The 25,711-nt window shown below is 29.9% G+C and overlaps 1 protein-coding gene across 3 annotated transcripts in view; it reads right to left on the bottom strand.

The window, feature by feature from the left end:
• Positions 1-25,711, bottom strand: part of CSMD3 (CUB and Sushi multiple domains 3) — a 1,381,373-nt gene that overhangs the window by 787,345 nt on the left and 568,317 nt on the right. The window contains exons 7-8 of one of the 3 annotated variants that reach the window (XM_068983804.1): positions 24,955-25,266; positions 3,928-4,005 (exon numbers count right to left, since the gene is read on the bottom strand). The exons of 1 other annotated variant lie outside the window; for it this stretch is intronic. In XM_068983804.1, coding sequence (XP_068839905.1) covers positions 3,928-4,005; positions 24,955-25,266 — 390 coding nt within the window. The remainder of the gene's footprint in view (positions 1-3,927; positions 4,006-24,954; positions 25,267-25,711) is intronic. One more of the 3 variants, XM_068983805.1, reaches the window with a different exon arrangement.

The raw sequence follows: 25,711 nt of genomic DNA, 5'->3' as shown, positions 1-25,711 counted from the left end.
ATAATCAAGTAGCATAAAAATGCTGGTTTATTTCTTATATCATATTTCTTATATTACTTGTTTCTTATGTTATCTCTCTCTTATATAACTTCTCCTGCATTAGCAGGTGAGTTCTTTACCACTAGCACCACCTGAGAAGCCCTTCTGATATTTAGATACTAGATTATTTTCTGTAGCTAGTGATGCCAAGACATTCAAATGAAGTTAGTATCCATTCAGTCACCTGTTTTCACTAAATAATGGCATTCAAACAGTTGGACAAATATATATCACTTTTACTTCTTTCAATTTGAATAATAACTTGTAAAAGAATATGCATGCTCTTTAAAAATTAATTGCATGGACAGGGCCCTGTCTCTTGAAAAAAACATGACTATGGGAATATTCTTTTTGCTCTGATCTTAATGATAATAATAATACTGTTATTATTATCATTACTACTGCTGTTACTAATACAATATGAATCCCTTTCCCCACATATCAGTAGGAAAAAAAACAGAGAGGAGAGCAGAATTTAAAATTTAAAGCAGAATTTTAAAAATTGGATGAATTGTCATTTCATGTAACACTGAAATATGTTTATTATATATGTATTTATAAAATATGCTATAAGAATCTTTTTGCACTATATTATACTATGTTTTAGCTTGAAAACACTATAAAATTAGTCAATATCAGAATAAAATACTATTATTATAAGCAAGTTTTCTGAACCATCTAATTTTATATAGTATATAATATTAAAAAAAGTGGGCAAGACTAAGTTCAATTAAGTCAACATTTTTAAATATAAAAATATTTTATTCTATAAATTAAAAATAGTTTTTACTTTATTTGCAAATCTATTACCTTTGATAAACAACAAGATATAGATAGAGACTACATAGACATCAGGTACCAAAGTTGGAAAAATAATTTGAATTAGCCATTTAAACAATGAAATTCTTCCCATGAAAACTGTTGCAGTTTCCTAAATCTCTTATTAATTTACTTCTTAGTTAAAATTTAAAGGTGCTATTATGGGAAGACACACTTGAAAATGTCTTTAGTTCATGTCCTCTGTAATTATGCTCACTTCTGGAAATTCTTGTGATAGAATTGTTTTCTCAAATAATATAAGCTTTATAATTTTATTTTATGTGAATGTTTAATGTCAGATAAAAGCTGTCTTCTTTAAAAATTTGGCCCTGTTTTAAATAACTTATTCAAACAGATGAAAACCCAAATGCTTACTTGATAACAAGTGTATGATAATGATAAAAAATTAAAGCATTATAAACCTCTTTGTGATCAATCATAGATAATATATATTTTAAACTATTAATAGGTACTAAACATTTGAGGAAAAAATTGTAGAAAAATAAAATTTAAAATTATATTGGTTTATTACTTTGTGACTATCAAAGAATTGACAAAAATAATTCTCTTATTGAAAATGGATTTATATTCAAAAATAAAAATAAGAAAGCTCAAGAGTGTATTTTACCTCCTACATAATCTATAACGGATGAATGTAAAATTTATTTTAAAATGATGAAGTAAATAACATATTTTGCTTTATGAGTAATTTTCTTATTTTTGTCTCAATAATTGTATTCCTGACAATTTAAAAGTAATTTTTTAGTTAAAAAAGAAAAAATATATATATATATATATTTAATTAGGGTTTATTTGTCTCCCTAGACACACTCATGTCTTAATCCCCTTTTTGTTCACCCTCATAACCACTGTACAAGAACAATGAAAATAATATGAATGTCCACTAAGGCAATGTACCAAGTATAAAGAGCTACATACAACTTTTTTTTAATTTTGCTAAATAAATTTGACATGTAACATTGTTTAATGTTAAGGTATACATCATGTTATTGTGATACATTTATATATACTATAAAATATTTGCTGGTGATGTAGAGTTATATACATCTTAATTCCTTGATAAATCTCAGATGTTCAGTAATAGCCTGATTTCCCCAGGACATGGAAAATTTTGAAGTATGAAGCATATAAAATAACATTTGTCTAGCCAAAATGAGGAAAAGGAAAAAAAGAACAGCTTATTAATTCTCCTTAGTTTCCAAAATAAATACATTAACCACACAAAATATTGAGGGAAAAGTAGTAAACAGAATTATTTAAGTCTGCAAACATTTATTTCATGTTGACATGATAAAACTTGATATGTCAAAATAATTTCATCTAACAAAATTTTTCTGTTCATATTTTCTATTATAAGAAAAATTTTTTCTCTCTGAAATGTATCAAATAGTTATACCTAAAATATTATAGATTATTTATTGTTCTTAAAAACTAATATATCTAGTTTGAAAATATGTTATAATCCTAAAAATATAACACTGTAATTATAACAGATTTATGCTGTTGTATGGCAGAAACCTAGTGGCTTTCTTCCCTGGTGGCTTCGTGGCTCAGATGGTAAAGCATCTGTCTACGATACGGGAGACCTCGGTTCGATCTATGGGTGGGGAAGATCTCCTGGGGAAGGAAATGGCAACCCACTCCAGTATTCTTGCCCAGAAAATCCCATGGACAGAGGAGCCTGGTAGGTACAGCCCATGGGGTAGCAAAGAGTCGGACATGACTGAGCTTTCACTTTTCGTGGCAGAAACCAACACAAAATTGTAAACACTATAAGGCAATCTTCCTCCAATTAACTAAATAAACAAATTAAAATAAACAATAAATCATTATTATATGACTAAATACTTTGAAATGAACTAATGCTTTCCAAACAGGTAATCCCGTTTGAGGATTTCCTACTAATATCTCCTATGTTTGGTTTCATATTCACAAATCTAACAAAATGTGAAAATCATATATTAAAATTAGAACACTTTAAAATATTTGATACCAACAAGCTCCAAGTTTGCTTTTGATAATTGCTGTAATTGCTCAATTATGTCATTTACTGTTTCAAATAAAACTCAAATATGGGGGTAGAACCTTTATCTGATATAGTAAGTGACTGTTTTAGAAATAATTTTAAACTTATTTCCTCAGATCATTTGGAATTGAATAAAAATAAATAATGCTAAAATATATATATTCTCTAAAAAAGAATAACATGTGTTTATAAGAATTAACCTTATTTATTATCAATAAGGCATTTTAGAAATCAGATGTGGTGTCATAAATGTCTTCTTTCAAAATTTATAACATGTATCTATAAACTACTATTGATTAATATTGAAAAATGCATAGTTCTCTTAAATGCATAGCTCTCTTAAATGTTTCATTGTATGTTCATTTATATTCATATAATAATGAATATTCTAGTTTGATGATTCTTAATCTGAGGGTTATGGATGAACTTCAGATGATCTATAAGTCCCTGAATATTAAGCAAAACTGTGTACTGGGGCACACATAAATATATGTAATTCAGTTCATTTCATGAGATTTATCTTAAAAAAATTAATTAGTTAATTCATTTACAAAGTTCTTGACTTAAACGATTTGTATAAATTAACTCAAACTAAAATATCTTTTTCCCTTAAATGAAAAATTGCTATTAAAATTTTCCCTTACAAAAATAATTATGTTGAAATGTAGATATGTTCAAACAAAAATTTCTACAAGAAATCATCAATTTAATTATTTTTACTCATTTTTTAATCTCACATACTAGAATTAGAAAAATAGAATGTTATCAACATGCTAGATCAAGAGTTTTTGTTTTTTACATTTTGAAACAATCTGAGCTCCAACGTCTACCACATTAACCTAAAATTCAGTACGCATTTAAAAATAAGAAAATATTGAATAATAACCATGCATGTTATATAGATATTAATGCAGTTAATTTGCTAAATACACGAACATTTTTATAAAACACACAAACAACATAGACAACCACAAACTTCACTCTTGCACTAGAGAAAGAAACAAAAAAAGGAGTACACTCACAGATAGAAAACTTGTTGCTGTTGTCTTTCCCTGGAAACAATTTAAATCCTCTAGATTTAAAATCTATGGCCTTTTTCACTAGTTAAGAAAACAAACAAAAACATGTATCAGGATACACAATTTCAAAATGAAATTCAAGTTAACAAATTTTGTTAGCATGGTATTATGCAAGTTAAAGAAACTGCTTTCGTAAGCCTGATGTAGGGTACCCGGAAGAAAATAAAGGAAAAAAATAGCAATCTGATTCCTAAATAGTAAAAATACCAAGCAGTATAAAAATTTTAAAGGTTCTATAGGGAGAATCCTGCAAACATATATAGGTACTTTTAAACACTAACGAGCTTTTGTAGAAAAGCAAAAATAAAAGAAAAATTAACTATCATAAATAATTTGAATTCATCTAATTTTATGAGAAATTAAACTAGAAAAATAAAAATACTGATATAAAAGTGGGAAGAATTTAATGAATCTCCTTCTTTAAATAAACTAATGTATTTTTTAAGTAATTTAGCTTAACTTAAATATTAGGACAAATTTAAGAAAATGACATCATTGATAAAACTTAAAATGTATTTTATTATTTCTTCTGATAACCATTTCAAATTTCATAAACACTGCTTTTGAACAATGATCAATGTTCAGACTATATTGTATGAAATTTATGAAAGTGAATCACAACTTTTTGGATTTCATCTAAAATATGTTGCTACTATTTTTGATATTATGATATTAAATCAACATCATAAACAGCTAGCATATTTCACTGTTACCAAAGCAGGTATGACTGGATTTGCCTAAAGAAACGCATAAATTCAATGAAGTAACTTGGAATATTTTAGAAACATTTTTTCAAGTATTTTAGTATTTTAGATGAAAATAATCTTTTAAATGTAAATTATTTTGTTAACTACAGCTCCTATAAAAGTGATAAACTAGTCCAGAAGACTACTTTCTACTTTATTTAAGTTTTAATGACACCAAGTAAAATAAAGTTAAAGAAATTTTATTTAAAACCACACTAATTAAAAAAGTATTATGTAAACTGATCTAATGATACATTTAAATAACAATTATTGTATTTAAAAACACAGGAACAAGAATGCAAGGAATATATTTAGCTTCCTCAATTATAATTTGAATTGCTTTACATATTGCTTTTTATGGGGACTACAGATAGAAATGATAGCCTGAAACATTTTGGCAGTTAGGTTTTGTTCATTCCATGAATTTGAAAACAGTAAAACTGATTGCTGTTAGAAGGTTTAAAGTGATCATTACACTAATTCTTACTTGCCATTTTACCCAATTAGTTCAAATGAAGGGTATTTTATTGATTTTGAAGCATTTTGAAGGGATTTTTTTTTTTTTCTGCTCACTAACTTTAAAAGTACAAAGGTAGAGACAGAGTCTGATGGCTTACTGAAATATATAGTTATGAGCTACTGATACATAATATTTTTTTTAAAAAAGATGAAAATGATCCTTGAAGTAGGATTTAAAAGATCTGATTCTTTAGTAGCTATTGATTTTGGACAAGAATCTGCCTTTTTATCTCAGTCTATTCTCTTAAAATAAGTAGTTAGGACTAGATGACTGCTTTACAATTTTGAGATTCTTTATCTGAGGCACTTTATTTAGAGGAAAAGAATGGCTCTGTCTTTCTCAGGTTATATTTTTTGTTGTAATCCTCTTACACACCCCAACCCCCTAAGGTAAGCTGAAGTTTAGTCCTACTGTTGTATTTGTCTGGTTGCTTTAAATTTAGTTCTGCTACTTGTAAATTTTCCTGCTGTCTGAAAATTATTTTTAACAAAATTTGCATTTTGTATTTTGAGGCATAATTCTAGATTCTCCTGATCTAAATATGAATTATAAGTAGAAATTCTACCTCTACTTTTCTCTACATTATGAAATTAATATTACAGAGGGGTTACAAAATTTCACAGTATTTTTAACACATATCTGAAATTCTTAAAGAATAAAGAAAACATGAAAAGATTATAAACTCAAAGAAGAAAATTGGAAAAGTCCAGAGGCTCAAAGAGCTCAGTTACTAGAAATAGTCAATTATGAAAACTACTCTGTGTGAGTGTATGTGTGTGTATGTATGTGTAGAAACGAGGTTTATGTAATGTTCTTACATTTAAACTTGATTATTTGGCTGTCAGGGACAATATCTAGCTAAGAAAATGCCATCTCAAACCAAGAAGTTTTAAATAGCTTCCTGGTTCTGAAAGGACCTGGCCTTATTTTTTAAAAGCATCTATTTATCAATTTTTACTGAAGAAAAGTAAAAAGTAAAAAATAGTTATAAAACAGATGCAGAAGATGGAAAGCCAGGAGAAAACCCATTTTAGGGATAAAAAGGAGTGAATAGAAAAATAACACAAAATTTAAATTAACCAAAATTTTAAAACATGTTAAACAGTAAACCCATAATTTAGATAATTTTATAATTTCAATACAAAGAGCATATCACATATCTTTTCTTGAATATTAATAAACTGAGAGGACAAATACTGCAAGTACCAATTGTACGATATGCCCTAAATCATAAATCAGTGAGATGTTAATTTTCAAATATATGCCATAAAAGATATATTTATTATATTTTACAAGGAATATATATTAAATATTGCCATGAGATCAAGAATAAGTGCTGCTAATCATCACATTTATCTAATAAAATTAATCTAACTTTTTCTACAGGTGTATTTCAGCTATAAGCATGTCACATTTATTTTATCATAGAGATATTAAAATATGTTGTATATCATTTTTTAAATGATAAAAGACAATGTGCTGCTTGTGTTGATCTCTTCCACTGTACTGTGAGTTTCTCAAAAGAAGCAGCATTATTGTACTTAAGAGGCTTTTGTTGCACAAGTGTATGATTGAATGTATATATGCAATATTGTAAATTCTATTTAACTGGAGCATTTTGTTCAGATAGTTTCCTTGATTAGTCATGAATTAGTAAGGAAAGAAATTAATGCTCAGGATGAAATATTTTTATGTGAAAAGCTTTTTAAACTATGCATGTTCTGATAACTTTTTAATATATTTCATTAAATGCAAGACATGGAGACATATATGCAGAGATCCATCACCTTCATTTTCTTCTGCTTTTCACTTTTCACATGCTAAACAATTTTGTTCATTTTCACGTATTACTTTTTTGGTTTGATATTGCCATATTTAACATAATGAAATATTTTTTCTTAAAAATAAATTTATAAAATTTCATAAATTTATATATTTCATAATTTTTCATATTACTTCATAATATTTTATATTATGGAAAATATCTATCAGAAAGGAATATATTAGGCTCATAATCAAATCCATCTTTTTAGTTGTAAGCCCAAGACACTGAAAAAAATTTTGTTCTTATAATCCTCATTTATGCAGTTTTAAAGCACTGTAGAGAATTATCATTGCAGTATTTTCCAGATCAATATTGTTCTCTTATTTTCACAATGAATTTTAATTTATAAAATGGATTTTAAAAACTTACCAAAATACTGATGTTGTTTGGTGTTACATAAACCCCATGTAACTTCCATGTTAATCACCTAAAGTTACTTATTTAAAATTATTAAATTTACAATGTCTTATTAAAAATAATCATATATGTCTACATATGGATAATGCGCTAGATTTTGTTTCAAATATCAACACTTTTGTGTGTGTGTGTGTGTGTGAAGCAGGTGGCGTATGAGCTTATTTTTATGTTAGAGAATCTTCATTTGTAAAATCAAAGTGCTGGTGCCACTTTAAACCATTAGGAAACTAACCACATTACGCAAACGGACTAACAGGAATTCAGCCATCAGCTGGAGGTTTAGAAAAGATGATCTTCAAGTGTTCCTTCTATCACTGAGCTTCTAAAATTTAGTCATAAAACATTTCATGGCTTCAATTTTCTTATTTTAAAATTGATACACTCTTTACTATATAACCTTAAAGTCACACACCAATATTTTTTATCCTATTTCACTGCTATGTATATACAGTGAAAACTTGTAATTTTTGAGAACATTTGTCTTTGTAAAAGAAGAAACAGACATGTTTAGTTTTAGTGAGCAGAACATTTTTTCATTGGAATGTACTGTTTTAGATTTGTATGGAATTCCTGTAGAGAAACATTGGCCACTATTTATTAAATATTATCTGAACATCTAAAAATCCTTTCATTTTCTACTTAAATTATATTTAAATACAACAATAAAAATAAATGCAAAATTCTGTTTATCTTAATTTTCCAAATTTGAAGTAGGCATCTTGACTATAATTTATCTTGCAAGTGGTAATAAGTTCATTGTAAATCTGTGATTAAGTGAGAGTATTACAGCCCTTCTTAAAAGGAAAATAATTTTTTTTTGAGAGAGTTTGAATCCTATTGATTGGGGGGTTATTTATGATTCAACTTCTCAAATAGACAATGACTTTTTCTCCTTTTAAAACTGGATAAATAATTCCTACTTTTTAGTTTGAAATAAGTATCATGCCTTTATCTTTATACTCAATAAATAAAATACACTAATAAAATTTTGCCAGTTTTTGTTTTGGTTATCAAAATTAACTAATATGTGTTCATGTGTGCATGTATGTGTTCCAACTTGAGAATATGGCTATTCTATTTAGGTATAGAATTTAGACCAAAGGAAGAAGGAAAGACTAATCAGAAATATCAATTTTATCTCAAAGATTAAAATGTGTTTAGAGACTATAGAAGTAGTTTACCATGTTCTGAAAGTAAGTTTCATTGGTTTGAAAGTAAATGGTGGTTCCCTGTTACAGGCCTAAAAATGTTAGCACTGTATTATTTTTTTTTTTCTTACATTCTACACTGGTAGAATAATTCTTTAAAATATATGTAACATGAAGGCTGATAATTGATCATTCCATCCCATATTATCGTTAGAAGAAGAAAGATGTATGGCAAAACCAATACAATATTGTAAAGTAATTACCCTCCAATTAAAATAAATAAATTTATATTTTTTTAAAAAAGAAACTACACTGATGCCAGTAAAAATTAGGTAGTACTACTCTGATACTCTTTACTATCTTTCACGTAAAATTTACCATTGGATATAAATTTCTTAGAAAAAGAATATTAGCTTTATAAATATTTCTGTAGTGTAATTTTAGAAAGTGACTAAAGGTATGTTGCAAGTAAATCATGCTTCTGGCCTATACAGTAAAAAAAGTATAGAAAATTCAGCAGCGTATTAGTAAGTGGTTCATGAGTGTTTCCAAAAATATTTTATTTTAGAAGATGTTAGAAGAAAAGAAATAATACTGGCTTCCATTTGATAAGAAAATTAGTGGTGCAATGAAACATGTTCAAAAACACTGAAAGTTCATTTTTAAAGACTTACATTTTAGGGATATGCAAGGTCCAAATATTTTAAAATGACAGAAGTAGATCAATTAATTTTATAAGAAATGATGAATATTAAATTTTATAACTACTTAAATATAATGCCTTTTACCTTTTAAAAATCACTAGAGTTAAGGAATATAGTTTAGATACTTTAATATTTTTTAAGTCCAAAATATCTATTTATGCTACCCCACTAGCTTGTGACTAGCACTTATGATCCCCTCTTTTTAGCTGAAAGAGAATTTATAATCATATATTGTGTTATATACTTAAATTCTACAACAAATACCAAGAATCAGGACATGGAAAAGTTCAGTAAATGTTAGCTATTTAATTATTTATAATTTTAAGATCTGGTCATTTTCAGAAGACATTTCAATTGGGGACGCACTATCATAAAATTTCTCAACTATTTCGTGTTATGTCTTTTTCATTGTTTAGAGATGTTATACAAATTCATAAATTTTCCCTGGATTTCCAACTTTAATTTCATTTTTTTATATCGTTATAAACCCCTCCAAATCCTTTGGCCAAACTAGTATATTTGGTATAAATGTATAGAAACATTCTTAAATGTTAACATATAATCATAACAGTTCTTACAAACATATGTGTAGGTATTCAGCATAATTTATGTCATTCTTGTAACAGGCCCATTTTCATTTTTACAAAAGATTCTAAGGCTATAAGGTCTCATAGTTGTAAAAAATCAGCCTAAACCATAAGTCTTTGAAATTTTATTTTTCAACCACTTCAGACTAAGAAATAAGTCTAAAATTTTTACTTAGAAAACTGAACCAAGTATAAGTGTGAAAGAAGACATCGTATTTTGTAAAATCAATTTGCTAATTTTCATAGGTCTTCCAGATTGAATTAATTTTTTATTTTTATTTAATAAATAGTGGATGCTAATTATTGGATAAACATTCTAAAATTTGTATATGGGCTCTCTTGTCTTCCAGAAATGGAACAACTTCAGAAATCCATTGCACTTATGTAGACACCTGCAGATGCACACACAATGCTTGGCATAACAGGTCTTACAGTTACGGTGTGCAGTAAAATGTCAGGATTATAAGAAAAATGAGGGATTTTTATATTCTCTTTAGGGATTCTTATAATTGGCATAATAGAAGTCACCATATAGAAACAGTTACTGTTGGTATGATTCACAAATACTTTTAACACTTTTACAACTGTCTCAGCCTTAATTTAATTAAGTTTAATCTTCATTTTCTAACAACTTTAAGTGAACTTTTAAAAATTATCTTTAGTCCTAGTTAAATATTAATATCTACTCAATTCAATAATTTTCTTATGTACTTTTTTGCTTTGATATCCTATGATTTTTGAATGATTATTTTATATTTCTTTTATTTTTAATTTTTTCTCTTTTCACTAATTAATTTTACTAAAATATATTTTTACTATATAGTGTAACATAAAGAATGATAAAATTCAATTTTTCTTCTTTTTTTTTTGACTGGTTAGAATGCCTCTGGTTTTCACATGAAAGCCTTAGAAAATAAGAAGATTAGGCAAAACTTCTCAGATGATCTCTAAAAAAAAATATACCTGCAAGTTTATAATGTTTTTTAAGTTAAAATGAGTGACATAATTTTATATACATATTTTTTTATACATAATGTCAGAGATCATTTATCTACAGTATAATGCAAGCCAACTGTCTGAATAAGAGTCACCATGGGTAATGCATATCATAAGCTTGATGGCAGTGGAATATATTCTTCCACTACAAATTTCTTAAGTACACTGAGTAATTTTAAATAAAATATCTAGAAGATGTTATTACTTTAATAAGCAACAATATCCCCTCTTTCTTCTGATATAAGATTATTATAGTCTATCTAAAGTTCTTCACAGAGGGAGGCTTGATATCTCTACCGATTGTTTTAAACAAGCATAGATGGACTCTGACAGTGTATTTGACACAGGGTTATGCTGCTATATCACGGCTATTGAAGGCAACAGAGCACTCTCATCATAACTTATCTATGTTCTTCTCACAGCCCATCCATACCTTTCCACATTTTTTATGCCTTGCCACATGCTTTTCCAGATCTATTCTCCTCCTTATTCTTTGTACATTGGTTGACCTGAATAAGCTACATCCTGCTATACAAACTGTGACATTACACCAGCAGCACCAACATCAACTAAGGACTTGTTAGAAAAACAGATTATCAAGCCCTCCCAGACTTAATGAATTAAAATTAGCTATGAACAAGACCACTATGTAATACTTATGAACATTTAAATTTGAGATGCTCCAGGTTCTATCAACAAACTCCAGAGAACTGCAGAAGGAAGATGGAGGGAAGAAGGAAAGTAGGATCAGGATTGTTCTAAAAGGTCTCTCCGACTATGTTAACTGGAGATGGGCCCTTAACTGAAAGTTACTAGTCTTTTTTATGCCATACATCTATATATATATATATATATATCAGATATATATATCTGTCCAACATCTCTCCCTTCCTTCATCCCAATGGGTAAGGAATAATGACAGCCTAGTTGCTACTATCCTAGGTGCATGATCCCTTGTGGTTCTTTATATATGCTTATTTACAAGTAATCCCTTTGTAAATAAATCTTCCTTGAATTAGCCCATATTCAATAGTTTCCCTACAGTCTCTATAGATATACCACTGGCACAAGGAAGTCATTAGAGATTTGTTTTTTTTCAGATACTGTACTAAACGTCATCTCTCAATTTGTTTATAATGACTCTTAAACTTAAATAGATAACATCTAAGTAGAAATAGGGATGGTTATTGCTCATCATTCTACCACTGGTTGCTTACTTACTTCTTTACTTGTTTTGAAATCTAGAGCACATATCTTATGTCCTTTCAAGCAATTATTTCCTCAAGAAGCATAGAGCATTCACAAGGATCGAGGATATAAAAAGGAAGGCAAGTGAATTAGCTGTACTGAATTTGGAGAGTAATTGAAACAAAGGTACAACTGGCAAGAAAAATAAATGTGGGACTAACAGAAACCTAAGATGGACTGGATACTACACATTATTTTAGTAATAACTTATACATGAGATCCATATGAACAGAGCTAAATACAGCTATATGTATCAGCAGTTTCCATAATTCTCTATCAATATTGCATTATACTATATGCTAATGCTCACTCTGTTGCTTCAGTCATGTCCAACTCTGCGATCCCAAGGACTATAGCCTTCCAGGCTTCTCTGTCCATGGAATTCTCCAGGCAAGAACACTGGAGTGGGTTGCCATTTCCTTCGAGGGGATATTCCCCACCCAGAGATCAAACCCACATCTCCTACACTGCAGGTAGATTCTTTACTGCTGAGCCACTAAGGAAGCCAATTAGACTACATATTTTATTTCTAAGGAAATCAGCTATGTAAGAAATTTAAAACTCTGTGCTAACTGTTTTCTTACTTTGTTCACATACCTTTATCTGATAAAACTTTTAATGTAACTAAAGTGTATTTTCCTCTTGTAAAGGTTCCAGAGGTGGGCAGTATCAGTTAATGGTTGTGTGTCTAAAGCATAGGTACTCTGTCTACTGTCTCATTTAAACCAAAAAATAGTCATTCAAAATGGGATTATTTTCCTCCTTTCTAGACATAAAAGTGGAGAAAGGCGAAGTAGATTGCCCAATACATATACTAGTAAAATACATTCATTCATTTGACTTTAAAACTTCAGTCCTAGCATCAACACCACCACCTGACCATGAATAACAGTTATTTCATATATCCAGTCAGAAATAACAACTGAAATATATCCTGGGAAATCACAAATGGACTGGATTAGTTTACTCTATCCACATTATTTTTTTTTTTAATGCAAAGCTAATAATAGAAAATTTTAAGTAGGCAACAATATCTGATTTTAAGGATGGTTTACTTTAGTATGGAGCAGAGCCAGTTTCATTAACTGAATTTAGTACTAAATAATATTAACTATTAACTGATAGTTCCAGGCATAATCCCATGGTGTGAAGCCTCTTGATGTCTTATTTTTTTTTAATTTTTTTTATGATGTCTTATTTTTAAAATATAAACAGATGAATAAAAAGGTGTAGCAAAAGCCAACTGTTAGGTGAAACTCAAATTACCATACAGTTTTGTTTTGTTATTTTTAGTAAAATCAACTTTGGCTCATTCCTTTCAAATGGAAAAGTTCAGGAGAGTTGATGACTGCCACTGTTCACTGTTTCTACCCTCCTCACTTTCTGAATGTAAGCCAAGTAAATAAAAATTTTCTAATTTGTCTGGACAAAATCAATCTAGAAATCTCTCACACTTTAATCCCATTTGGTATTATGAAGAAATGCCATTTGAAGACAATTAAAGAAAAAGAAAAGTCAAGCATCAACACTAAAAATCAACAGTCCATGGTTTAGAATAAAAATGATTAGATAGGAGGAAAAAAAATACACTATGCAATGCACCCCAAACCTAACACCATGCTGTTCTGCCATATATAAAGGTTCTTCTCTTCCTAAAATTGTGAAGCTTAATTATGTGATTTCACACTGTGCACAGCAGGGTAGCCATATGCTCTAGAAAACTATATGGAGGGAAGCAGCTTGCTGCAAATGTGGGTGAAAATGCCCCAAAATAACTCTGAACAAGATAAAAATGTCTAACATAGGACCATACTTTCATACTCCAAAAGGCAGAGTCCACTTTGGCACCAGCTTTGAGCACAAATAGAATGTCTAGCCCTTTCAAAATACTTTAACAAGGAAAAAGATTTAAAAACCACAACCCCACAGTCATTGTGATCATCTCATTCACAGGCAAAATAATTAGCTCTGATAACCATTTGGGGAAGCCAGTTACACATAAAATCATTGCCATCTTTGTTCTTTAAAGTTAAGACTCTCTTTCTCTTATGCTATACATATTAGTATTATTTCCCTTGTTTGCTCATTCTATAAAAATGAGATAATATGTTAATATAAACAATAAGGTATCAAAATCTCTGATTAATAATTACTGGTGAGCATAAAAATGGGGCTGAAAATCTAAAAAAAAAAAAATACCACTTATGAAATAAGATCCTTGTTACAAGATGACAGTTGTAGTTAATGTGAAAAGATGTATGCTTCCTTAGACTTACTTAAAGGAAAACATTGAGGTTATTGGAAGTACTTAAAATCTCTGCATAGGAATAACTCAAAAGCATGGCTTGAGGGGTAGCATTGAATAAAACTGTTAAAATGATTATTTGCAGATACATCATATGTGAAAAAAACAAATTTTCATGGTTAATATTGTCGTAAAGGTCCTCAGTAATTTTGGAGTATTTCTATCTAGTACCTTTTAAGAATGTAAAATCTGTTACCAAGCAATTTCTAACATTTTATTTTTTCTCTTCTTTCTCCCTAAATACAACTTATTCAGCAAAATATAAAAATATATTTACTGTTATGAATGACAGTTTTCATAATTTCACAAATGTGATGAAACATGGAAATGAAATATGAAGATGATATTCAATAAATAATTATGTATTTAAATAATAAATTGGTACATTTTGGGACATGGATTTTAATTGCTACAAGTATCGACATTAACACAATTTTCAACAAAATAATATGATTAGGAAAATAGTCAAGAGAACAATGCAAAAAACAACATAAAAGGATAAGATATTGATAAAGAATGCAACAGTTAACATTTATATATAGTATACCCACCTAAATGTTATCAGTTCCCTATGTGTTAAATAAATATTTACTCTAACAGTGTCAAAGTTCTTACACAACAGATTAATAGTTAATTTAATAAATGAAAGTAACTTAAAAATCATACATAACCAATTTTTAAATGCATAAATGTTGTATCTTGTTATTATTTATGATAAACATTCATGAAAATTAATACATCAAATAAACTTATAAAGAAGGACATGGGAATTTGAACAGGCAAGTGCAAATTCATCATTTATATAAAATAGAAGATGATGCATATTTATTCAATCATGAAAATTTTTGATTTGGCAATCATTTTCTGTTTCCTGATTTTCACTATCTTTTGCTTTCACCTATCATACTTTCAAAGATTTGAATCATGTTAAGTAAAAGTAAAACCTTGGTTTTTTCTGTTATTTGATAATACATTTAAAAAATAATTTTAAGATATAGATTTAGGGTAAAAAAAGCAACAAATGAGTTAAAATTAGGCTTGGGAATGCTTTCATCAATTATTCATCAGTTTTTTTTCCAGAACAATCATAAGTAATATAATCTGCTTGGTCATTCCTAAGGGTTGACAGAATTAATTATTGTCATTAAAGTTGATCTGGAAAATCCATCTGCCATAAAATATCCCATCCACTAGTTAATCTCCCACCAGTATAGTCATTTTTATAGAAATAACTTTTACCATATTATCTGAGATGGTTTACTAACATTGTAAATATTCTAGTGGAGAACAAGATTTCATGGAGAGTGGTCAGTTATCATGTACTGCTGGGTATGTACTGGTCTCTCTCCATAATTATAATCTTCATGTAAATTTTTGCTAATCAGTATATCAGCAGAATCTGATATACTGATTATCTTGTTAGAAATGCAATCTTGTTAGAAATGCAGAATCTCTGATCCTATCAAAACCCCATGAAATCACAATCTGCATTTGAGTAAGACTACAAGGTGTTTTGTGTTCACACTGAAGTTTGAGAACCATAGTGTAAGACTTAGACTCCAAAATCTGCATCAATCACTAATTGCATATCTGTATACTGTACTAGTTTGTCTGCTTGCTCCTGCTTACTTAAAATTTCTCATGTGTGTGCATGCTTAGTCACACAGTCATGTCCAAACTTTTGTGACCCCATGAACTGTAGCCCACCAGGCTCCTCTGTCCACAGTGACTCTCTAGATAAGAATACTAGAGTGGATTGCTATGGCCACACCCGGGGATCTTCCTGCTAAAATGATGTCTTATAAAAAGTTATATTAGATAATATAAAGTCTACCAATTGCTTCCTCTCTCATTTAGATTAAAACAAATCTCTTTACCTAGGCCTCAAAGCCTATATAGTCTAATTCCTGCCAGTTTCTCAGCTGATCTCCACTTTCCTTTTTTTTCCACTGAACTCCAGGCACATCAGGAGAAGGCAATGGCAACCCATTCTAGTACTCTCACCTGGAAAGTCCCCTGGACAGAGGAGCCTGGTGGGCTGCAGTCCATGGGGTCTCTAAGAGTCAGACACAACTGAGTAACTTCACTTTCACTTTTCCTTTCATGCATTGAAGAAGGAAATGGCAACCCACTCCAGTGTTCTTGCTTGGAGAATCCCAGGGATGGGGGAGCCTGGTGGGCTGCTGTCTATGGGGTCGCACAGAGTCGGACATGACTGAAGATACTTAGCAGCAGTAGCCAGGCACATCAGGCTTTCTTTTTTGCAAGCAAAACTCAAGCTTTTTCTATCTAGTTGCTTTCTCTGCCATTAGGTAGTTATTTGCTTATTTCCTTGTCTTTTTCTCCTCATTTAAATATAAACTCAACGAACCAGGTTTTGTTCAATGTTGTATAAACAAAGGACTAGAAGAAAATATGACATGTGAATAGTCAGTGAATTTTTGTTGAAAAAAGAAACAAAGAAGACAATAAGGAAGAGAAGTAAGGATGAATATATAGAAGGAAGGAAGAAGGAAGAAGGAAGTGAAGAAATAGCACTAAAAGAAAGAAAGAAAAGGAAAAGGAAAGATAAAAAGAAAGTAAGGAAAGGAAGGAAGGAGGGGGAGAGTGGAGGGGAGAGAAATGAAGGGGAGGGGATGGGAGGGGAGAGGGAAAAGGAAGGGAAGGGAAGGATGGAACAAAGGAACAGACAAACGAAAGTGCTGATAAAGGACCTGTTGGACATTAATGTTAAAGTTAATGTTGGACATTAACTACTTAAAAGTTAGGTCCTCAAATGAAAAGGTTCTGGAACTTAAGGCATATATATGGCAGTGGTCCTGGTGAAAAATGTTTATATGGCTGAGTTCTATTAACTGGGATAAGGAGAGTGCCAATCCAACTATCTTGATAGTACTGTTGGCCACTTCTATGCTTGCTTTAATTTATCTCTCTCTACAATGAGATAACCATAAAGTTAAGTCCAGGCCAGTTCAAAGCTCAAGAGAAAATAGAAGATGATGATAGACAGAGATTGGATTGGAAGGGACAGTGGTGGTCATATCATTTCAATACTTTGATGCTTAAATACTTTCCAAATACCCAATTTGTCCATCAAGCTATGCTTATATATCTTATCAGTGACTTAGGAATTTGCTGCTTTCTGGAGCACACAATCTATATTTGAACAAAACTCAGTGTTAGAATAGTTTTCTCTATATTTTGTATCTTCCTGTGATTTCATACACTAAGTTCTACAACCTATGGCAGAACAGGTTTGATCTCTCCTACATATAATATATTATAATTTTAAAAGGTACCTATAACTCATCCTAACATGCTCATTCGGTAGAAATTGTTTCTCTTAGAATTGACCAATAATTTTTTACTATTATCTTATCTCTATAATTTTCCTTTGAAAATAGAGACCATATTTTAAATTTTATGAACTTAAGCTTCTATGCTTAAGCATTGAGATAATATGTGTAATAAGCCCTGATACTTGATAAACACGTATCAGTATCCACAAAGACCTAAGTAACCATCCATAAATGAATTTTCTCATGGTGATGCAGCTTATGAAGATTAATAAAAAAGAATGTTTTTTATTTATAAATCTATACTCTATAAAGATATTAATATATAGTTTGAAAACAGGTTCTTGCAAACTATTGAAAAGACTTAAACTGTACTTTACACGTGGCCAAATAACCTATTAATGAAAGCCACCTACTAGGCACCCAAGAACTGTTATTTCTACACAATAGTTTTTGTAATATTACAGTCCACTGTTTTAAACAAAATGGTCACATATCATAGTATGTGACTTTTGAAATAAACTGGAAATTCAGGGTAGACTGTATATCTGATAGTATGTTGTTTTCCTTTTTTTTCTTTTTTAAAAAAATATAAATTTATTTATTTTAATTGGACCCATATATATGTTGTCTATAAGAGACCCACCTCAAAACAGGGGACACATACAGACTGAAAGTGAAGGACTGGAAAAAGATATTCCATGCAAATAGAGACCAAAAGAAAGCAAGAGCAGCAATACTCATCAGATGTTTTCCTCTTTTTATTGAGCAATGTAAAACTCCAATGATGTTACTTGAAAAAAATATTGCTTATGGTATTTTTTTAATTCCTGCTTTTGTTTGGATTAAAATTGCTGACCTAAAGTTAATAATGCATGCTGAATTAGCTATTCTTACCTTAAAGTTGAAAACAATTAAAAATTCTACTTACAAGCTGGTAATTAAAATAGATTTTCTTTTATGCTGCCCTTATGGGAGCGTTTATACATCATATTAAATTTCAGTTAAATATAATTTCACGTTACATTACGTGCTGTGTTTAGTCATTCAGTCATGTCGGATTCTTTGCAATCCCATGGACTGTAGCCTGCCAGGCCTCTTCTGTCCATGGGGATTCTCCTGGCAAGAATACTGGAATGGGTTGTCGTGCCCTCCTCCAGGGCATCTTCCCAACTCAGGGATCAAACCCTTGTCTCCCGCATTGCAAGTAGATTCTTTACCATCTGAGCCACCAGGAAAGCCCTCCTTATCTTATAAACTAAGTTAAAACCCTGCTCAATCCTATTAATAAGATCATTAGCTATTAAATATACTGGAAGCATTTGCTACATTACATCAAAACAAGTACCATCAATGGCATTAAATGCTAATGACACATACTTGACTATATAAGATGATACAGTCATCTAAATTTCTAAGAAAAACAATAAAAGAGTATTTGTAATTATTATATATGTATATGGGAACTTTTCAGAAGAATATATTGACACTTTTACATGAAAGTAGCAACTACCAAGGTTGCTTACTAACAGCAGACAGGAATTATCTACATACTGGGGAAAAAAGAAATCTCATTCTACTGTATTATGTAAGAAAAACAATGGTTTAAAGACTTATCTAGAGTAAAAGACATTAAATGACTATTTTTAATAATATAAATATTAAACTCTTGAGGAAGAAAACCCAAATATGGTTGTCATTTATATTACTTTAACCTTATTATCACCTAATAAAAGAGTCTTCATGCATTAAGCCTTTATGAACCATGAGTAAATAGAAGGATGAATGATTACTAGTTTATCAGTAGGAAGATTGGGTTTTCACATGGCCTTTTTCAGATGACAATTTCCTATAAGAAGTAACGGTGTTGTAGTAAATGGTCTAAAAGATTCCACCTATTTTAAAATATAAAATCCTAGAAATTAAGGACCCTTTACTTAATGTTTTAATCATACTACATATTTCTTACTGTTTTAAGTCAACAATGAATTAAAATCTCTTAGAGATATAATAATAAATTATGCTATTTAGAGATGGTTAGAAAAGGTATTTTATATAAATATTAATAAATAATTTCAAAAAATCTTATAATTAAAGCAACAAACTATTCTGATGGAATTTAAAATATCACTAGATACTACGGTATCTAATTTTAAACATCTGGATATTCTATAAACTAAAAAGATCAATTGTTTTTAGGTTTATTTATATAACTGCAAATAATCCTTTTAAGGAAGGTTGAATATTTCCTTTACTTATTTTGATATACAGTCATCATATTTCTATTCAGCACATTATCCACTTAAAGCAATTTTTATATATCTTAGTAATATAAACACAATTTACTAGTTGAAAGCTTCTGTTCATCTCTCAAGAATTTGTACAAATATCTTATGTCTGTGCAGCCTTTCTTGACTTTTATATTTAGAGGCAAAAGATCCCTTTCCTTTACTTCAATAACATTAAAAATAAAAACAAAAAACACTGCTCTAGCAATGTTTCTCATAATAAGCTTCCCTTTATAAAATAAGTTATATAGACTACTCAATAGTACAGCCTGCATTGTACATTTTTATACCTCTGCTGTCCAGAGCAATGTCACATGGATAGCAAGAGTTAAATATATTTGATGAATAATAGTAAAAATAAACACAATTACTATCCGCTGAACATAAGCCAACAACTGTGCTAAATCTTTCACATAATTATGAAATACCTACAGGTAGCTACTCTCAGTTACCAAGAAATTTCAGGTTCTAAATTTGAAGCTATTGTTCAAAATCATACACCTAATAAGGGATAGAGTACAGACTCAGCATAGTTCTCTGACCTCAAAACTAACCAATAATGGTGAGCAATTTTGTTTTGCCTTTACACTGGGAGAAAATACTTGAGGATTTTTGGCATTTCCACCTAATACTGTGTTTAATCCTCACTATAACCCTAATATAATACTACAATACTATTTTACTGATAGGGAAATTCAACGCTAATATTTCATGGGACCCGAAAAGACTCTCATGCACAGTAGGTAAGAAAAGTAAACTAAAATCCAATCAATAAAATCAAATGTTCATTTTGAAAACTATTGGGCACTAATAAACTGTGGTGTTAACACACTATTTAAAGAAGATTTAAACCAACATTCTTCATCAATATTTTTCTCTTTTACTTCTTTATATTTTATTTCATGTCTAAGATTCTTTTCAAATGGAAAAAATTAGAAGGGGTTTTCTTTCACTGAGAACAAGTAGAAACTGAAAAAAAATTTTTTTAAGAACATACCTTAAATTGAATTACTTACTGATGCTTTATTATAGTACTATAGGAAAATTAATTGGAGCAGAACCCTACAGAGATTGAAAAACCTTTGATAAATATTCTAAGTTTTTTTCAAATTAATTGTGCAGCTTTTATAATAAATTCATTACAGTGACTTAATTTTTCAGAAATTAATATGTAGACTTTTGAGTCTATACACTTAACAAATACCAAGTGCCACATACTAAGTGCAATTTCAGTGTTTATGTTTTCTTTGTTTTCATAGTGATAATACTAAGTACTTTAATTGCCTCAAGTTATTAAGAATAGACCAATTAGAAAGTAGCAATGATCAAAAGACATCATAGACATGAAAGTTTAATTGCAGTGTCAATAGAAAAAAAATGAAAAATGTGCATGATCACAGTGCAAAACTTTGTATGCACTTGTAGACATCAAAAAACCTATGCCATCACAATCTCTATTGTATATATGCTTTAGATGATAATCTCAGCAAAATAATATTCATAATATTACATTCATATTTATTTATATATAGTTTACTGACTTTATTATTTTGTGTTTATCAATAAATTTTCTTTGATTTTATAAATGTAAAAAGGCCATAAGCAAGGCATTTATATCTAGTTTTACTCTGTGAATTTTAAGTAGTAATATAGTAAAAAAGCAATATTTCATTTTAAGTTTGTAAGAATACTTTTGGTTTTCAAAGGGGTCAAAAACATTGGTTATTATAACTATAACAAAATAGCTATTTTTAAATTGAACTACATGAACATTTCATTATATTGAAAAATATAATTTTTAGCCTTTAAGTAAGTTGAATGAATACTCTGGCTAGTGGAATTGCAAATATTTATTCACCAGTTTACTAAATATTATCTAAATATGTCTATGAGTCAGAAGCTGTTCTAAGCACTGGGAATGAACCATGAACAAGACTCATCCTCTCCCTACCTACAGAATTTAACATGGTGAGTTACAACAGGAAATTCTAAATTTCCAGGAATTAACAATTCCAGCTAAATCTTGGAAAAGGAATTAGAATGATTTGGTTGAAAGGAAGGAATAGCTTATGGGACTAGCCTGAGTCAAAAAAGAATAAGCTAAAGGTAATTCTGTTTGGCAAAAAACACAGAGAGTGATTATCAGAGTTGCATGAGATGAATTTGGAGATATAGACCAAAAAAACATAAGAGGATCCCATGGGTTATCATCAAGTTTGGTTTTATTCCCAAAGTCACTGGGAAATCAGTGGAAGCTTTAAAGCAATGAAGGAATGTGATCAGGTTTTCATTTTTACAAGGTAATTCTGACTACATTGTGGAGAATGGAATAGAAGAACAAGACATTTTTTCCTCTAAAATATCTAGAAAAATTAAGCAAGCTAGTTTTATATTATCTTTATTGACTCATCTAAAACATCAATTAAAGGACTCACTGCCCACACACATCCTATATCTCCTTTAGTACTCTGCTCAGCCATGAGCGTTACAAAATCTTCCTTTTCTCACCAGGATGGATTTCTCCATGTCCTCTACTCTCTCTCAGTCTCTCAAAGAAGGAGCATGTATCATTTATCCTTATTTTGCACAGAACAGACGTCAGTTGGTATGTCAGGTATGTTGCGTAAGCTGAAATTTATTGTTTAAAAGAATATTGTTTTCATGTCAGCAAATTCCTATTTAGAGATTCGGTCCAACTTAAGAGTCAAGTCTTTGAGGACTGCTTTATGTCTGAAAATACAACTATATATTGAGGTTTGTATAAAAATTTGATGCAAGTATAATAATTTAAGTCACTAAAAATGAACATAACATTAAAAACGTTTTATGTACACATAATTTAAGTATCAATAATTAAAAATATTTATTTCCAAGGTAGATGGCATCACTGAATATCATATTGATACACTATTCTAGAAAGAATATGAGTGAAACAGGTCTAAATGCTATGAATGTTAACACAGCATTGGAAGATTAACAATTGAGAAAATTTGAGCACTGAAATTAATCAAGGGTGTAATCTTGATGCTTAATTGAAATTTGGCTAAATGCACTTCAAAATTTTAGATTAACTTTCAAATCACTTTAATAATTGATAACTATTCTCTTTTCAGTCTGAATTATTTGTTCAAGTTCCACAAAATATTTAATATATATATATAGCACCAAGGTTTCTCAAATCATCTGATGACAAACTTTACCTGAAACATATGTATTATTAGTTAATAAACAATAAACTCATGTCCAAAGATTACCGGCCTTTTCTTCAGTGGACAACAGAATGAATACAGGGAAATTTGTCTATGATAGTGCATGCAAATTTCCAAACAGAGTGAAAACACTAAACTGAAGGGCTTTTTTCTTAATCAATATTTCAATATTTATATATTTTTACTTCCTGTAATAAAAAAAATCTATCTACTTGATTAAACAATTCTAAATCTGATAATGATCCCTATATTCACATGAGTGGAAGTAGCCATGGTAGGAGAGTGAATAGAGAACTAAGATGATATTAATGTAATCCTTTAAAGGAGATTACCACATGCTAAGTATTCATTTTAGAATGCTTCTTATTAAAGAGAATCAAGGTAACTACTTTCAGTATGAATTTTGATGGAAAATGAATTTCTAAGATGTATGATTTTCAATCAACTTATGCAAAGAGTTCTTAATTTTTTTTCCTTAGTCTGTACTAAGTATCTGAACGGTTTTCCATTACCTATATCATGCAAACTATACATAATCATACTATAAAAATCACTGCCATTTTGGAGAATATATAACTTTGAGTTGGAAACAGAGCTGGAGTAAATATTTGTACTTGAAATATGTCCATTTCATTAATATTTCCACTGATGAATACATCAGTATAAAGTTTCTTTAGTGTTTCATACTGCACTATTTTTTCCAGTGAAGCTGATACCAAAAAACAGAAAAAAAAAAATTCTTGCTATACTTCCTAAATTTTGTAAACTATAGGTTTATATTAATCGACTAGAAAATTATCAACATATAATTTGACTCTGATATTTTTATCTCTAAAAATTAAAGTAGGAAATTAAGGAACACTTAAATCTGGAATCATAATACCAAGGAATAACTGTTGAAAGGGAATGGGAAAGTCGCTCAGTCGTGTCCGACTCTTTGCGATCCCTTGGACTATAAGCCATGGAATTCTCCAGGCCAGAATAATAGAGCATGTAAACTTCCCCTTCTCAAGGGGATCTTCCCAAACCGGGGATCGAACCCAGGTCTCCCACATTGCAGGAAGATTCTTTACCAGCTGAGACACAAGGGAAGCCTGGAATAACTGTTACCTTCTCAAAATGAGAAATCTGTTCTCAGTACAATCATATGGGTCAATAGGTAATTCAGAAATAGTGGAATAAGCTATATAAAATAATCACCAAACCTAATGTTCCCATTGTTCCCAATCTACTTATCTATTTTCTCAATAATTAATTGGCATTTGTATAACAAAAAATTCATGCAAATATGAAAACTTGGCTAAATCATCAATTTGTAAATATGTACACTTATTAATAAAAAATGGTTATTTTAATTAGATTTTTTCTAGATACCATAATTGGTATATAACACACAATAGGTAGTTTGTTTTTACTATCATTAATGTATTATTTTCTTTCTATATTTACTCCCTCCTCCCTCCAACATTTGAATTTCATTTTGATTTTTTTTTAATTCTAACTTTTATGTTTTCAAATTATTCAAGTTCTGGCTTACTGTCTATATTTTTCAGCTACTTTGAATTCTTTCTTGCATTTCCTACATCTTGGCTCTGTTTCAGCTCATTCTCTAATTGGAATCATTACCAAAATATAGCTTTGGCTGTAACTAAATGGGCACAAGTAAAATAACATCCAATACCTCTATGAGTAACAACTGCAAGCTCTTTAGTTCTTTCTATCTGTTCAGCATTTCTTGGTCTTCTCCTTGTACTTTGTGTATCTGCTTGATGAGGTGAGAGCCCGTCCTTGGATGTGTTGGGGTCCAGACCTGAATTTCTGAGATTCTTTACTTGCACTCGCTGTTCCTCGGAAAGTCTATGGATGGTGACAGCTGTAACACTGGATACAGTAACATCTGCAGATGTGCTAGCAACAGCAATAGCACCAGTGGCAGTCCTGTTATGCTCCTCTAACTCACCAGTGGAGGTAGTGTGGGTCAATGTAGAAGAACCTGTGGGACACAGTAGCACTAGATGCTAACTTTTTCTTTTAAATGTTGTTTTTTTTTTTTCTGATAAATTTCATAAATAATATATTCTCTTCTACCATCTTAAGTATAATTAACATAAAAAGGCAAAACACAAACACGCCACTAAAATGTGAAGTAACCAGATTTGATGTTTTGTTTATATCAATCAATGTATGGAAGAGTTATTACACATAAACATATCACATTTTAACTGTAACACAATAGGGAGAAAAAGGAGAAACAGTAAACCCTTTATCTGACCTTGAATAAATCTTATTCATTATTTATTTACAGATGATTTTTAGCAACAAATGCCTAGTAAGTGACAAGTTTTGACAGAATGGGTAACTATGTAACCACACTTTTCTCAAAAGTATGCTTTGAATAGTCTATGCCATGTCTCATCATATTTCTGGGAAAAATATCA

This window comes from Capricornis sumatraensis, chromosome 11 (assembly GCF_032405125.1).
Source record: "Capricornis sumatraensis isolate serow.1 chromosome 11, serow.2, whole genome shotgun sequence".
NCBI classification, from domain to species: Eukaryota; Metazoa; Chordata; class Mammalia; order Artiodactyla; family Bovidae; genus Capricornis; species Capricornis sumatraensis.
The sequence above is the reverse complement of the archived record's forward strand: the minus strand, read 5'-3'. Positions and strand labels throughout refer to the sequence as shown.